Source organism: Sylvia atricapilla, chromosome 19 (genome assembly GCF_009819655.1).
Source record: "Sylvia atricapilla isolate bSylAtr1 chromosome 19, bSylAtr1.pri, whole genome shotgun sequence".
NCBI lineage: Eukaryota > Metazoa > Chordata > Aves > Passeriformes > Sylviidae > Sylvia > Sylvia atricapilla.
In genome coordinates this window covers 5,616,409-5,628,601 of record NC_089158.1, presented here as the reverse complement: position 1 = coordinate 5,628,601, position 12,193 = coordinate 5,616,409, and the positions used below count along the sequence as shown (strand labels likewise).

At 48.3% G+C, this 12,193-nt stretch overlaps 2 protein-coding genes across 2 annotated transcripts; one reads left to right on the top strand and one right to left on the bottom strand.

The window, feature by feature from the left end:
• Nucleotides 1–1,551: 1,551 nt before the first annotated feature.
• PTGES2 (prostaglandin E synthase 2) lies at nucleotides 1,552–6,180 on the bottom strand. The gene is made up of 7 exons (XM_066332683.1): nucleotides 5,959–6,180; nucleotides 4,856–5,050; nucleotides 4,688–4,743; nucleotides 3,895–4,047; nucleotides 3,156–3,356; nucleotides 2,727–2,844; nucleotides 1,552–2,326 (listed from the first exon to the last, which is right to left on the bottom strand). The coding sequence occupies exons 1-7, from the start codon at nucleotides 6,172–6,174 to the stop codon at nucleotides 2,198–2,200; spliced, it is 1,068 nt and encodes a 355-aa protein (XP_066188780.1). The 5' UTR covers nucleotides 6,175–6,180; the 3' UTR covers nucleotides 1,552–2,197.
• A 1,498-nt stretch (nucleotides 6,181–7,678) lies between these two features.
• Nucleotides 7,679–11,851, top strand: BBLN (bublin coiled coil protein). The gene is made up of 2 exons (XM_066332679.1): nucleotides 7,679–7,795; nucleotides 10,754–11,851. Exons 1-2 carry the CDS (start codon nucleotides 7,711–7,713, stop codon nucleotides 10,945–10,947), a joined length of 279 nt encoding a protein of 92 aa, XP_066188776.1. The 5' UTR covers nucleotides 7,679–7,710; the 3' UTR covers nucleotides 10,948–11,851.
• The last annotated feature ends 342 nt before the right edge of the window (nucleotides 11,852–12,193 follow it).

The window sequence follows — 12,193 nt, the reverse complement described above, 5'->3', positions numbered from 1 at the left end:
GGCTACAGGAAAGGCAGAGAGGGACTCTTCATCAGGAAGATAAGATGATAAGGTGGAAATTGAAAGAGGAAAAATTTAGGTTAGATATTAAGAGGAGATTCTTCCCTGTGAGAGTGGTGAGACACTGGCACAAGTTGCCCAGGGAGATTCCTGGCAGTGCTCAAAGCCAGGTTGGATAAGGCCTTGAGCACCTGGCCTGGTGGGAGGTGTACCTGCCCATGGCAGGAGAGGTTGGAGTAGGTGATCTTTAAGGTCCATTCCAACCCCTTAATATTCTAAGACTGTATAAAAGGTGATACAAAATCCTGAAGCAGTCTTTATTTAACGTAATATTATCACCATGTTAGTGTTATGGATATTCATCTTGAGAGGACTGATTCATTTAGCACAGCGCAGCAAGGAGAAGTGGAGTCACTGAGCCTTTGGTGCTTCAGATCCTCATTTAACATGAAACTCTCTTCCTCCCTCTCGGCTTGAGGTGGATGCTGAAATTATCATCAAGGATGTCTTCAACCTCCTGTTTATGTATGCTCAATACAATTCTTTAAAAGAACATTGCCTTACTGTTGATACTGTGGAACACAAGTTTCAGTACAGAACAGTTTAAAGAAATAAAAGTCAGAGCAGCCACACAGCCATTTGTGGCTGTAAACATTTTTGTCTCCCTTCAATGTCAAATTATAACTGAATTTGGAACAAGTCCTCTATTCAGAAAAAACCCAAAACCTCTATCACCACCACTGTTATAACCAATAAAGGTACTGACCATGAACACACACTGGGCAAGCAGTTGTACTGCAGAGCAACTTCAGCTGCACCTGAAATACCACAACAAATCAGATTCCCTGAAACCTGCCTGTTCTTCCAGGGAAACAGAACTTGACCAAGGTGGTAATTAAAGATACTAAAGCCTTTGGCTGTGCAGAGGATCACTGATGTTTGAACCTGCACTGACACTTGCTATGGCAAATACTGTTTCTGCAGCTAGAGAGTGACTTTGACAGGGGCAGTGGCTTCCGACGGAGAGAGAGCAGGGTTACATGGGATGTTACAAAAAAATTCTTCCCTGTGAGGATGGGGAGGTGCTGGCACAGCTTGCCCAGAGCAGCTGTGGCTGCCTCACTCCTAAAAGTGTTCAAGGTCAGGTTGGATGGGGTTTGGAGCAATCTGGTCTAATGGACGGTGTCCCTGCCCATGGCAGGGGGTGGAATAAGATTGTTTTTAAGGTCCCTTCCAACCCAAACCATTCTATGATTCTACCCAGCACAGCTCAGAAGACTTAGTTGCAGGTACAGCTCCTAATCTGACTGCCACATCAGCAAATCTTTTGTTACTCTTGCATGACAGAAACATTTGGAGATCCCCTGGCCATGCAGATGACTCTTAATCCTACTTGTCCCTAAAACAAGAACAAACTGATCTTCAGGGGTATTCCAGAGACATCTCATGCAAGACAAGCCTTTCCAATAACAGCTTTGCATATGTGATTTCAGTGTGGGCCATGTTCTTTGGGTGTAAAGGGTAAGGTAAGGACTCAGATCTCACAAAGGGTTCAGTATAAAGCCAGCATTTATCCATGCACATCATACAGAATCAAGTCCTGAGAGAACCGTTTACATGGAAGAGAGAAAGCAGACCCCCTGCCAAGCACAGCCTTGCTGCTGTCGCTGCCTCGCTGCAGTGTCTTCTCCAGCACTGCAGATTCCTCCAGTTTCCTTAGCACTAGGTTTACAAGATTCTATTGCAGGAAATACTGTCACTTAAAAACCAGTCTCCAGCATCTCAGTCAGGAAAACATTTCAGGTGACATGGATGAGTAGCAGAAGACAGCCTAAGGCAAAAGCTGGTCAGGCCTACCACATCTAACACAGTCATAACACCAGCCAAGAGGGTCTTGCTTTTACAGTAACCTGTTTTGAGGATGTCTCTTGTCTGAAAGAAGCCTTTTTGCTGCCTTCTTCAGTTCAGAGCATCTCCTTTCCAGCAGCATCCAAGATCCCTTTCTTTTACCTGTCCCCATCCTTCTACAAACACTCAGCTGGACCCTTCTCCCACAGCAACATGATACTCTGAACGGGGTGGTCTCTGTGCTTACATGTCAGTCCATTAGGTACGACCAGTCAACTCTAGAAATAAAAGCCATTTCTTCTGAAGTTTTCACCATGCAAGTACTTTAGGGAGGCAGCTGCAGCCGGCATCAGATTGTAACTCCAGTTTTTTGAATGACTTCTTCCATGCGCTGGTACCAAGGTTGAATATTGGTGTGAACCATCATGTCATCAAAGGCTTCCAGTCCTTCCATGACCCGGAGCACCCCGTACACTGCCTGTGCAGAGCAGAGAGGTCAGAACAACACTGAAAAAGCAGTGGAGAATGGCTTAGGGTACAACAAGTGTCTCACTCAACAAGTGTCAGCCAAGCCAGTACGTCTCTTCCCCTGTCCTGCCATCTGATCCATCCTTCTGATTAGCAAGAAGGGTGAATGGCAGAAAGGTAATTAAGAATATGCATGTTTTTTCATGAGGAAACAGTAAGGAAGGATCAGGATATATGTGCAGCTATGGCGAACTGTGGGAACCATGTAGGAACTGTATTACTGCACAAAGGACAATGTATGTCATGTAGCTCAACTTCTCTGCCTGTACTTGTATTAACCATTTCCCATAGATGAGCAGCAGGGTAATTTGTGATCCACCTAACAATAACCACAGGGATGAAGCCCTTACCAGGTCAGCGAGGTTTGGCTGGTTCCCACCCATGAACAGTCGATTTTTGCCAACAGCTTTTACCCACTCGTTAACTGCTTCATACAAATCTTCTCGGACATCATCTCGAAGCTGGTGTCTGGATAAAGAGAAGAATCAGCTTGAAGACACAAGTTTATTTCTTTCTTTAACCTTCTATCACCTCTCACCTTATGGGCTGGTCTTGGTTTGCAAGTAAGGGCAGTATTTCAGAGTGAATGGGCAATCAGTAATTAAATAGTGGATGAGTAGAGGGGTTCAGTACCTCCAGTTAAAGAAGTACAGTTGTTACTCATACAGGATTAAATGGTTCAGTTTAAAATTCTGAGGTTCTGCCCTTTGACAGCTGGGGTTCACAGCTAAGGAGGAGCTATTTCTCCTTTTGTGTACTTGGTGTTTAGTGATACAAACCTTTTCTTCAGCCTCTTGCTAACGAAGAACATGGCAACAGCCCCCACGTATTTGGCAAAGAGACCTTCCAAAGTGCCAAACTTCCCCTCACGGACAATGTAATCAAAAGATGCCAAGGCTTCTTTGGGGGTGCGGTAAACATTGGGGGAGATGAGGTGAACAAGCCAATCATCTGCCCATTTTCTCCACTTCATTTCTTCCCTGCAAGCAGTCAAAAGAAAGTTTTCAGTGAATGAGGTACAGATATAGGGGCTACAGGAGGCAGGATCACAGCTGCCTTAGCCAAAGATCCTTCCAAGGTCAAACACTCCTACCCAGGTACTCTGGTGACCTCTCTAAAATGCACTCACCATTGTTATCTTTGACAAGGCTCCTCCAACCTCAAACTGAATTTAAGACTAAGACAGGGCATTAGGTTCTCTGCCCAATACAAGAAATATAGCAGGAAAGGAAGCTCCCCCTCAATAGCATTCCTCTGTGGCACAAAGGAAAGGCCAAGAAGGAAACTGGAGGCAGCTGAAGGCCTGTGTGACTGTAGTGGTGGTAACTATACTGTCTAGCAGCTTTGTTTTGAATTATCTAACAAACACAGCAAACCAACTAATGAGGCTTGAAACACTAACAGGGGTGTGACAAGACTTGTCAGCCCTAGTGGGACTTTACATCTACATCAACCCTGAGGACATATGGAGGGGGCTATGACCCTACTTGGAGAGCCCAGAAACAGAAGAGCACTTACACTCTCACTTCTTTGACAGGGTAGACTCTTTTTGTCTCCTTGTCATCCAGCATGAGCCAGTATTTATTCTCATACTCAAGCACCTCCTTGCCTTTCTCAGTCACCGTTTTAACAGGTGGATAATAGGACACAATTTCTTCTAAGCTATTCCTCCTGTGAAAAGAAACACAGTTAGCACTGATCTGGCTGCTACAAAAAAAGGAGCAAGAGCAAAAGACAGATGGAAAGATACACACTATAAAATGTATTATTCTAAATGTAAGTGCACAATGTTCCAGATTCTATTGGGAAAAAAAAAAAAAAAAAAAAAAAAAAAAAAAAAAAAAAAAAAAAAAAAAAAAAAAGACTGGAACAGCTACTTGCAAATAACTATTATTAGTGCACATACTTTTGTCTGTGACAGAACAGAAATTTCTGCAGGCATTCTACTTCCTACCATTCTCAAGCAGACCTAAAGGACAGGCCATAGGCACAGTAATGCCTTTTCATTCTAGAGCTTATAACTGGCTAATTGTAAGCTCAGTTCCAGGACTAAGACTAGTCAATGTTTAAGCAGGTTTTGTGCAAACAGAATCTCACAGATGAGAAAGTACTTCTGAAAGGTGCAAGCTTTGCTTTACACACATCACAGCATATACAGGCACCACCCCTATTATCACAGCCACGCTCAGGTCACTCAGAGCTTCAGAGCCTGAGGTCAGCAAAGACTTATGGCACACTCAGAATCTTCCAAATCTCTACTTAACCTGGGTCCTCCACATTCAAATCTTCTCTCATCACCCTGTTTTCTTACCTGGAAATAAGATAGGTCTTTATTGCACTGATTATCACTGAGGAGTCGTTCAATTGCTGAAAAACAGGATTAAAACAACCTTTTAAAAGAAGCTGGTTAAATTGAAAAGGAAATTCTTCAAAACCTTTTGCCTTACATGATGAGGCTGCAAAAGTCAGGGGGACATACCAGAGGGCTCCCAGCGTTGGCAAGCAGGATGGGCACCTTTCTGTAGGAAGAGAATTTAATCTCTCTCCTCATGATCGGGTTCACTTCCACAATTTCATAGGGCAGTCCATGATAATCAAGAAATGCTCGGACTTTGCTGCAGAAAGGACAGGTTTTATACTGGTAGAGAGTGAGCTGCAGGCTCCCTGCAGGCAGCTGGGGAAGAAAGAGAACAGAATATTCCATTTTCTGCTATAAACATAAGCACTACCTTCCACCCTTATTTCTGTCATGAATTCATAGTCACCGACATCCAGTGTCAATATCTGATCATGAGCATATCTTGGCTATCAGATGCTTTCTTTGAATGGCATCAAATATTTAAATATTCACCTGTTTATCTAAACATCTATTTAATGTGCTGGAAACTCCTACTTGCAGCCAGGAAAAAATAAGTTAAATCCAGACAGTTTATCCCTTTACAGTTTCTATTCTGTCAAACAGAATTCTATAGAAAAACACAACCATTTGCAGTAGTATCCAAATAAATACAAACAAAGCCTTTACAAGCCAATCCCTCCCTCACAACAGCCTCTGTAGAGGCCACAAGGTGGGGAGAGCAGAGTTTGCATTTGTGTCTGCCCAAATTCACATTGCTGGGATTAAACAACCTGGGCACAACTGGCACAAAGGCAGGGAGAGCCGAGGGCCACGGGACATCAGGTACGGGATGTTTCGCAAAGCTGCTACACCTCAGCAGCCTGACAGGCCGTGCCAATCATTCCTCACACGTTAAAGAACAAATGTAGCCACCTCGCTTTGTTTCTCATGTACAATTTACTGGGTTACACAACCCTGCGCGGGTGCTGCGAAAAAGCAAGAATAGAAAAAGCTCCGCACCCCCAGGAAGCCCTCACTGACAGCCTTTCCTTACAGCTCCTCAAGGAACGCTCTGCCAGGGAGCCTCCTGCATTTTAAGCTCTTCCCTCGCTCAAACCGGGGCCGAAGGAGCCGCTCGGCCGGGGGGAACGCTGTCCCCGGGGGCTCGCTGCCACCGCGGCGGGGTCCCCGCAGGCCCCGGGGAGGGCACGGCGGGGATCAAGGGGAGCCGCCCCCGGCGTTACCTCAGCGGCCGAGTGCTCTCGCAGGCGCTGCCGCGCCGCCAGGCACAGCCCGGCGCTGCCGCCCAGCGCGAATGCAGCGCCCAGCATCAGGCGGCCGCCACCGCCGCTGCCTCCCCGTCCCGCCGCGGCGCCGAAGGCTCGTCCCGGGGCCCGCAGCCGCCAGGCTGGCGGCAGCAGCAGCGCTCCAAGCCGCCACGCTCGGCAGGCACCCGCCATCTTCGGCTGAGGGCGGGAGGAGAGCGGCCGCTCCGCCCCGGGCACGGCGGCACCGCCCCGGCACGGCTCCGGGCCCGGCCGTGGCAGCGCTGCTCCCCTCAGGGCAGAGCCCGCGCGGGACACTCAGCGAGGGCCGCCCCGCTGCCCTGTGACTATCGAATCTGAGAACGCGCCGGGGTATAAACGGGGAGTGAGACAATCGTTTGGAAGGGTGAGGGAGTTGGGCCCGCTCAGTCGCGGGAGAAGGCAGCTGAGTGGGGACTTCATCGATGTCTGTCAGTGTCTGCAGGGAGGGGACAGAGAGAGGGTGAAACCGTGGTGCCGAGCAATAAAACAAGAGGAAGGGGCAGGAACTGATGCACAGAAAGTTCCACCTGAACATGAGGAAAAACTCCGTGTGCAGTGACCGAGCCCTGAACAGGGGTCCCAGAGAGGGTATGGAGTCTTCCACTCTGGGGATATTCCAGGACTGTCTGGGCACAATCCTGTGCCACATGCGCTGGGATGACCCGGCCTGAGCAGGAAGGTGAGATCAGATGGCCACTGTCACCCCTCACAACCTGACTCCTTCTGGGATTCAGCAGTTTTCTGCCTGGAGGAGCTGTGGATTCTGACCAGCACACACCCATAGGGCAAGTGCACATCTCCACACTGAAAGTCATCCTCTGTTTTATTAACATGTGGTTACATCCATTAATTACACTTATGTTCAATTTCCCTATTTGGGGTGCAACACGAGCCTGATGCTGCAGCTCAGCAGGGTTATTACTCACAGAAAGGAGAGGTGGCTGCAATGTTAAATGAGGACATGACCTTTTCTTTCGTCTTTGTCCCAAATACCCACTTAATAACGGAGTTCTTGATCTCAGGAGCACTGCTTGAATCAATGCTCTAATTGTGGGTTATTTTCATCCCGGTGACTTCTCTCCCGGGGATGAAAACACCACACAGCGATGAGATCTCCTCAAGGTGACTGAGGTGCGGCGGATACTAGGCCAAAGACAGGGAAGGGCAAAGTGAATCCTGCTTGTTGCTTTAGGGAAGGGGAGTGTGAAGGTGACCTGAGGCTGGTTCAAGCCGCTTAGTGGAGGAAGCAGAGCTGGTGACAGGGCTGGAGTTGGGAGTCCCAGCAAAACCCTCGCTGGGACGGGTTGGCCCGCACGGACAGGATGCAATTTTATCCATACGGAGCATCACTTGTGCTGGGAAAGAAGCGCTTAGTGCTGATGGCGGCCCCTAAGCGGGGGGGGTCTGGGAGGACCTGAGGACACTTGGGGACGGCAAGGACACAGCCTGGCGCTGGGCACGCGTTTGAAAAACATTCCCGAGGAATAATGAACGTGGCACTGACCCCCGAAGGCCGCCCTCCGCGCCCGCCCGCGCGTTTCGGCCCGCGCCCTCCGCGCTAACCACAGAGACGGCCGCACCCCGGCCCGCGTGACGCGCCAGGCGCCCTGCCCTCCCATTGGCTGGGGGCCCCGCGCGTGCCCGGGCGCAGCGTGCGGGCGGCGCCGAGACGCGGGCGGGCGCGGCGGGATGTCGGGGCCCAACGGAGACCCGCACGTGTTGGGCGGCGGCACCGGCGACGACAGCGATGGCGGGGACACCTTCGAGGAGGAAGGTGCGTGGGGGAGAGCGGGGCCGCCAGCTCGGACGGGATCCCGTGGCGCAGGATGGCCTGGCCTGGTCCCCTGGTCTGCGGGGGGCGGAGTGCAGGTGTGCCCAGGTGTACTCAGGTGTGCCCAGATGTTCTGCCAGGAGCGGTGCCCGACGCCAGCGATGCACTCGCTGCACGGCAGTGGGGCTGAGGGGCTGCAGGGTTTGATTCCCACCCAGCCATGGGCACCGAGCTCCTGCGGTGGGTATTTGTTTGTTTGGTGTTGGGTTTTGGGTTTGTTGGTTTGGTTTTGGCGAAAAATTATTTTGTGCCTTTGCTGGCGTACGAGGTGCGGATACGAGGTACGAGGTCAGGAAAGAGGATTTTTAGGTTTCGAAACCACAGGACAAGTCACGAGGGCAGATCTGGGAGAAGTAGTCATGCATGGAAAAAGAGAATTTAATGCAAGTAGCTTGGCAAATTCCACTTTGGGGCATCTCTGCAGTGCCTGCGTATTAAGTTTCTGATACTGCCCTGTCCGGTTAGAACCAGCCCATGGAGAAAGTGAGAAGACGTCCATTAATGTGGACTCCTAAAACTGAAATTCTTTCAGAGTAAACACTTCATTACTCTTCTGTTGAAAATAGCGGAGTTGGGTTCTGGTGTTTCTCAAAACATTCAGTTTCCAGATGTGACCTACACAGGTGATCTTAGGAGCTGTGTCTGGGATCTAGCTGCAGTGACAGGACAATCATTTCTGTCCTGAAACATCCCAAGCATATTCACTGCTTTGCATCATCACAGTGATTTGCATTTCACATTTTTTGAAGAGGTTAAGAGACATTGGATGTGATGGAGAAAGTCACTAAATTGGATCTACATCCTAACTAATTGGGTTGTTCAGCTTGTAATTAACTGGGCTTTGTGTGCAGTAGCTGGTCATAAAGGGCTGCAATTATTTCCTGGTCTAGTGGAGCTGAGGCTGTGGATCTCTTCATCTCAAGTAGGAAACGTAGAGGAGTTAATTGCAATTGAAATACTCCTGCTCAGTGTTTCCAATAGGGACGTGGTTTGTGTTTCCACAAAAATTCATCAAGCTTGCAATCAAATAAAAGGTTTTCACAGCTTATTTTTAAATGGTCAATTTTTTTCATTTCCCAAAGCTGCACAGATTATATAACCTTCAAGTTTTAGGCACTGAGAAAATTAAGCTTCTGCTGTGATTAGAGACTTCTTGCCAAGTTGATGAATGCTTCTTGTCAGAAGTAGTTACCACATCTGCTTGGGATCTGCTCACCATTTCACTGGAATATGGTGCATCACATTGAAGAGCTGTAACTCACATACCTTGAGAAATGCTGATAACTGCCCCCTTTTTGGAAAGCATGTGGTTGTGGGATTGATTTTTAAATGCAAGAACATCATCAGTCCTTTCGCTTGTAATGCCACCTCTGTGTATACCTGCAAGGCCAAACTTTTATTAATGAGCTCAAATCCAACATCACACAATTCTCCATAGAATTAAGGCTGCAACACTCCGAATGGCTCCAAAATGGTTATAAGAAAAGAAGGATAATTATTTATTCATAATGAAACTTCTTAGCTTATTAATAATGCAAATGACTTCAATGTTTAAATATTCACAGTTCTTTTAAAGCTGCTGGAAATAGCAGTGGCTGGACGTGGTGTGCTGGGGACACCCTGGCAAAGGGGCAGCTGAGAGGGGCAGAGCTGGTCTGGGAGATTTCAGCACAGCCTGACCTTCCTAGGGTGCCCAGAGCACATCCTCATCCTCCTTCCATGTCCTTCAGCTCAGCCCAGTGTTCCAGGCACCATGAGTATCACAGTGTGCTCAGAGAAGCTGTGTGGAGAGGAGCCAGCCCCAGCCCCTGAGGTGTGGGCTTGTCCCAGCCACACAGGCATCCTTCCCTGTCCTGCAGGGACACTCTCGCAGTCATCAGCCCATAGGTCACAGTTCCACCTCTGCCTCCCTGCACTCACCCAGCTGTGCAGCTTCAGAAAGGAACATGGGACTGGCTCCATCTGGGGTCTCCTGCAGCCCCCAGGGGTCCTGAATAACCTCAGCAGTTTATCTTGTCTGTTTTTTCAGTTCAGGTTTTTGTTGTTCTTCACGATTGTGTGAATATTGCTGGGAGCAATCCAAAAGCAAGTGTTGCAGTAGCACAGCACTCTTCAGCTGAGTAACAGTGCTAACACACACCACTGTGAAATGCCATTGTACTGAGGCAAACTGCTGCACTTGAAACAATGCTGTGAATAAGAAAGTGTACTCAAGAGAACCAACTGCCAGGATCATCTGCAGTGAGTGTACATTTAATCTGAAGTACCCAAAGTCTTAATAGAGCATGAAAATCCTGTGGATGAACTCAGTGACCAACACTTACCTTCCTGTGGAAATAATGGTGCCACTACCAGCACCTTTGGGGTCATCCCCTCGTCCTGCCACAGGCATGATGGCTGCAGTGTTAGGTACAGCCTGGCTCCAGCCAGGCCTGAGTGCAGCACATCCCAGCTTGGAAGCCTTATCCAGATAATTCACAGAAAATAAACACTGCGAGATGCTGACAAAATGCCTGCACTATCATGAAAGACGATTCCAAAGGCAGACAGAAAGGCTGACTTGTCTTTGGGATTTATCTGGTACTTTTGCAGTCAGCACTCAGCCCATGATTGGCTGTTTGTGTGTCAGATCTCAGGCTGTCAGATGTGCCCACAATGGGTTTGGACTGCCCAGGTACCTTGCCTTACATCTTGTTACCAGTGTTCCAGCTTCCCGTTGGCCTAACTTGATCAAGAACAGAGCACATGCAGGATTCAGATGCATTTTACTTCACCCACCCCGGTGCAAGTAAGGCACAGGCAAAATGCCGTGGCTTTGTTTTGCCAGAGCTCTCACTGCCTGCTCTGACTGCAGTGACAATGTACTTACATTGTTCAGTCTCTCATTTCCCTTGCTTTTAGAATATGCAGCAATAAACTCCATGCTGGACCAGATCAACTCCTGCTTGGATCACCTGGAGGAGAAGAATGATCACCTACACATCTGCTTGAAGGAACTGCTGGAGTCCAACCGTCAGACCCGGCTGGAGTTCCAGCAGCAGAGCAAGCAGCTGAACACGGGAGCTGATGTGCAGGGATCCCAGCCTCCTGCCTAGAGTCTGATCACACTCTCAGCTGGTGTTGCTTAGGGGACAGTTTTTGGTCACCAATGTAATGTAAAACTTGAATAGCAGAGGTGCCTCGTATCTGTTACTTGTTCCTTTCTGTGTTTGTATCCTGCCATTCATCTATCTCCATGTTCTGTTTTCCCTTAGCTGTGAGACAGGTGCAGAGGCACAAGGGTGGGTGTTGGTTCTTTCTGCTCTCCAGTATGAGCCTGGCACTCACAGTTTGGTTAAAGCTGGCTGTAGGAAACCTGAGGCCATGCAGGTAGTTTGCAGACAAGCCCTCTTCACAAAGTGGAAAGTGTCTCCTTGTCTGCTCTCTTTTCCTTAAATCCAAGCAAGGAGCATTATGTCTCTACCCCCTTCCCTCAGTAAACACAGTTGGCAGGGGATGTCCTGACTCCAGGCTTGTCCCTAAACCTAACTCTGATGACAGCCCTGGAGAAGGGGGGCCTAGGCCAGCTGCTGCCTTGAAGCTACAGCTTCTCCCTTAATCACATTAACTGTGATGTACAAAATATTGGCACATCGTTCCAGATCACTGGACACTTGACTTCATTCCAAGCAAATAAGCTACCAGGATGATGTTTCTGACCACTCTAACTGGGAGCTGCCCCACTCCTTCAGCTGCCTTTAAGGACCGGGGTGGAGAGAGGCAGAGCAGCCTGGTTAGCCCCCACCACAGCAGCTGCAATAGAGCCAAGCCCTCCTTGTACATTCTGACAAGGCACAAGAGGTCTGGTCTGTAGCTTGTGATCTTGTCAGTATGTCCTACAGCCAGCACTTTTGAAGCAAGTCTTGCTGTTCTGCTTATGTAGAGTTAAAGGAGTTTTTTGGAAAGTTAAAGAGGTTATTTAAAAGAAATCTGTTTTATTAAAATCAGTTTGAAACAAAATTTGTTCCTGAGAGTCTCCACTATGACAACAGATTGGATTAAGCCTTGTAGTATTAACAAAGGACCAAGGTGCATGTTCTTGCCTAGCTTAGGACTTGTCCAAGACTGCTTGTCCAACAGTGTGTGTCTTAGAAAGGAAAGTGTTCTGAGAAGCAGAATTCGGCAGAGTCTCCCAAGACATAATAAACATTTTCTCTGGAAAGGAAATGAGAGGAACTACAAAGAATTCTTAAGTATGTATCCATCAGTTCATGAAGTTTGTCCCCTATGGAAATCCCATTACCATCTTCTTTCAGGTTCAACAATCCAAGCCTCAGTTTTCCACACAACTGCTGTATCCCA

Coding starts and splice junctions, on each gene's coding strand:
- BBLN (XM_066332679.1), top strand. CDS start 7,711: ATGTCGGGGCCCAACGGAGACCCGCACGTGTTGGGCGGCGGCACCGGC. Junction 7,796..10,753: donor GGACACCTTCGAGGAGGAAG/GTGCGTGGGGGA, acceptor CCTTGCTTTTAG/AATATGCAGCAATAAACTCC.
- PTGES2 (XM_066332683.1), bottom strand. CDS start 6,174: ATGGCGGGTGCCTGCCGAGCGTGGCGGCTTGGAGCGCTGCTGCTGCCG. Junction 5,051..5,958: donor GAGAGCACTCGGCCGCTGAG/GTAACGCCGGGG, acceptor TTTCTTCCCCAG/CTGCCTGCAGGGAGCCTGCA. Junction 3,357..3,894: donor CCTGTCAAAGAAGTGAGAGT/GTAAGTGCTCTT, acceptor GACTGCTTGCAG/GGAAGAAATGAAGTGGAGAA.